General features: G+C 35.8%; 1 protein-coding gene across 1 annotated transcript; it reads left to right on the top strand.

The window, feature by feature from the left end:
• The first annotated feature begins 220 nt into the window (after positions 1-220).
• HRH1 (histamine receptor H1) lies at positions 221-2,023 on the top strand. The gene has a single exon (XM_015816826.1). It carries the CDS (start codon positions 221-223, stop codon positions 1,676-1,678), a length of 1,458 nt encoding a protein of 485 aa, XP_015672312.1. The 3' UTR covers positions 1,679-2,023.
• Positions 2,024-2,832: the final 809 nt, after the last annotated feature.

The raw sequence follows: 2,832 nt of genomic DNA, 5'->3' as shown, positions 1-2,832 counted from the left end.
GCTCCTACTATGTAATATTTTTGCAATGTTTATTCTTGACTTCACTCTCACTTTTATTTCTTTAGCTGTAAAAACGGCAAGAAACAGCAGTAGTGAAACTTTTCTTTTAATTTTCAGATTGATCAAAGACATCAAAGAAACTGACCCAACAGTTCGCCAGACAAGACTGAACTTCTGAAGACTTTTTTTTGGTCTTTTTTTATTGAGCTTGAGCCAAAGGATGTGTCTGGTAGACAGAAGCACAAACAGGAATTCTACAGAGGTGCAACCTGTTCTAGGACTATTCTTGGGAACCATCTCACTGATTACAGTGGTTATGAATATTTTGGTCCTATATGCTGTGAAAACAGAAAAGAAGCTACAGACAGTTGGCAATCTTTATATTGTCAGTCTTTCATGTGCAGATGTTATAGTTGGTGCAGCTGTGATGCCACTAAACATTGTATACTTGCTGAAGGATAAGTGGATTTTGACTAGAGAAGCTTGCTTGTTTTGGCTATCAATGGATTACGTAGCCAGCACAGCTTCTATATTCAGCCTTTTCATTCTCTGTGTAGATCGCTATCGTTCAGTCCAACAGCCTTTAAAATATCTCAAGTATAGGACCAAAACTAGAGCCTCGGTCATGATTTCAATAGCTTGGTTGCTGTCTTTCCTGTGGGTGATTCCTATACTCGGCTGGCGTAAATTCACAGATCACAGTACTATGACAATTAATAACAGAACTTATGATGAAAAAGTATGTGAAACAGATTTTTGTAGAACCACTTGGTTTAAAGTCTTGACAGCCACAATCAACTTCTATGTACCATCATTGCTGATGCTGTGGTTCTATGCAAACATTTACAGGGCTGTCTGCAAGCATTATCAGCATCGGCAGCTCATAAATGGATTATACAGATGTAACTCTAATAACACGAGTGTGCATAATGGAAAGATTCAGGAAATGCAAAAGATTTGTTCCCAACGTTCAAATAAAGACCGAGGATTTTCTTTCAGTGCAAATGATAGCTTTGAGCACAACAAAATAAGGGAATCTAAACTTCCATTAGGCAGCTTCGTTAAAATTTCGAAGGATTTTCCCAAAGGAAGTGACCATGAAGTAATAAAACTTAACTGTTTCCCTCTAGCTATAATGCAGAAAGATTTTGAGCTAGGCAATACAAAGGGAAAATATGCCTGTGTCAGTAACAGTGTTGAAAATATAAAAAATCCTATCTCCCAGTTAGGCAAAATATCACGTAGGCAGAATTTTGCAGGAGGATCATTGCCTAGAATTCACTCAGATCCCTCCCTAAAACAAAATTCTCATCCTGAGCAACTTTTTCCTCAGAGGTATTCTAACGGAGGAGATCCTCTTAGTCTCCGTTACCTGAAAGAGACATGGGGAAAGCTACGTACTCATTCTGTTTGCCAGAGTCAAAAGCTGCACGTGAACAGGGACAGAAAGGCTGCCAAACAATTAGGTGTCATAATGGCAGTTTTTATGCTATGTTGGATACCATATTTTGTATTGTTTATGGTCATGGCCTTTTGTGAAATATGCTATAACCGTCCTTTTCACATGTTTACAATTTGGCTTGGCTATGTGAATTCTACATTAAATCCATTTATATATCCACTCTGTAATGAACACTTCAAAAAGGCTTTCAAAAAGATATTTCATATTAAAACTTAAACTTACTGCAGAGAAAATTATATTTGGGGGAGAGGGCAGAACAGCAGGTTTATGTTGGAAAGAAAAAAATCTGGTATTATTTAAAAGTCTTGTAAAAAAAAGTAAACACTGGTTTTGTGTGTCTTAAAAAAGTTGTTTTTCTGTTTCTGGTGGTTTGTGGCCTTTTTAATGGTAGATTTTATTGTTTAAAACAAGATTGAGCTAGAATGAAATATACTGCTATTTAACATGGCTTCTAAATGCTGACTTTTATATTGGATCATTCTAATCAGTGTTTAGTTTACCACAGCCACTTTTCAAATGTTTATATATTGTGTTATAGTAGTCTTTGTGTTCCTGAATCTTCAGGGATTTCAAGAGAGCATTTATTTGTATTTTGATTTTCTCCAGAAAAAGAAATCACCAAAAAATTAAACTGTTAATAATATTTTGGTTTTATTTACCAACAAATTGAAAACCAAAAGCAGACATCCTAGAGTCAGGAAATTCATTGTCCCTTTGTTATCAAAGAGAGGCAATCTTGTTGATGTGTATTTTCAGTTCAGCTCTGATATATATATAAGCCACTTTCTGAGCAATAATACAGGACTAGTTTGCCAAAGCATTTTTCTGGTTTTTTTCACCTCTAGGCCTGCTATTTTCTGATAGAAGTAGTCTTTGATTTATGACTAAAATTGAACCCAAAATTTCTGTTGCTAAGGAAGACATTTGTTAAGTGAGTTTGTCCATTTTATGACCTTTCTTGCCAGTTGTTAAGTGAATCACTGCAATTGTTAAGTTAGTAACACAGCCAATTAATCTGTCTTCACCATTGACTTTGCTTGTCAGAAAACTGCAAAATGCAATCACATGACTCTACGATACAGCCACTGTCATAAATACAAGTCAGTAGTGAAGCGTCTGAATTTTGATCACATGACCATGGAGATGCCGCAACAATCATAAGTGTGAAAATTGGTAATGTCACTTTTTTCTGTGATGTTGTAACTAATGGTCACTAAATGAATTGTTGTAGATCGAGAACTATTCTGAGCTATTAATGATGCATTTTGCCTAAAATACAATTGGGCAAGGCCATATAGAGCATGACTTGCTCTATATGCTTTATATTCTTCCAAAACAGCCTGAATTTGCTTGCTTTGGGACAAATGATC

This window comes from Protobothrops mucrosquamatus, unplaced genomic scaffold, assembly GCF_001527695.2.
Source record: "Protobothrops mucrosquamatus isolate PMUCROS unplaced genomic scaffold, P.Mucros_1.0 scaffold_120, whole genome shotgun sequence".
NCBI lineage: Eukaryota > Metazoa > Chordata > Lepidosauria > Squamata > Viperidae > Protobothrops > Protobothrops mucrosquamatus.
Note: the sequence above shows the minus strand (reverse complement) of the source record. Positions and strands in the feature narration are given on the sequence as shown.

What these genes read in the sequence shown, in the direction of transcription:
- HRH1 (XM_015816826.1), top strand. Translation starts at nt 221, where the DNA reads ATGTGTCTGGTAGACAGAAGCACAAACAGGAATTCTACAGAGGTGCAA.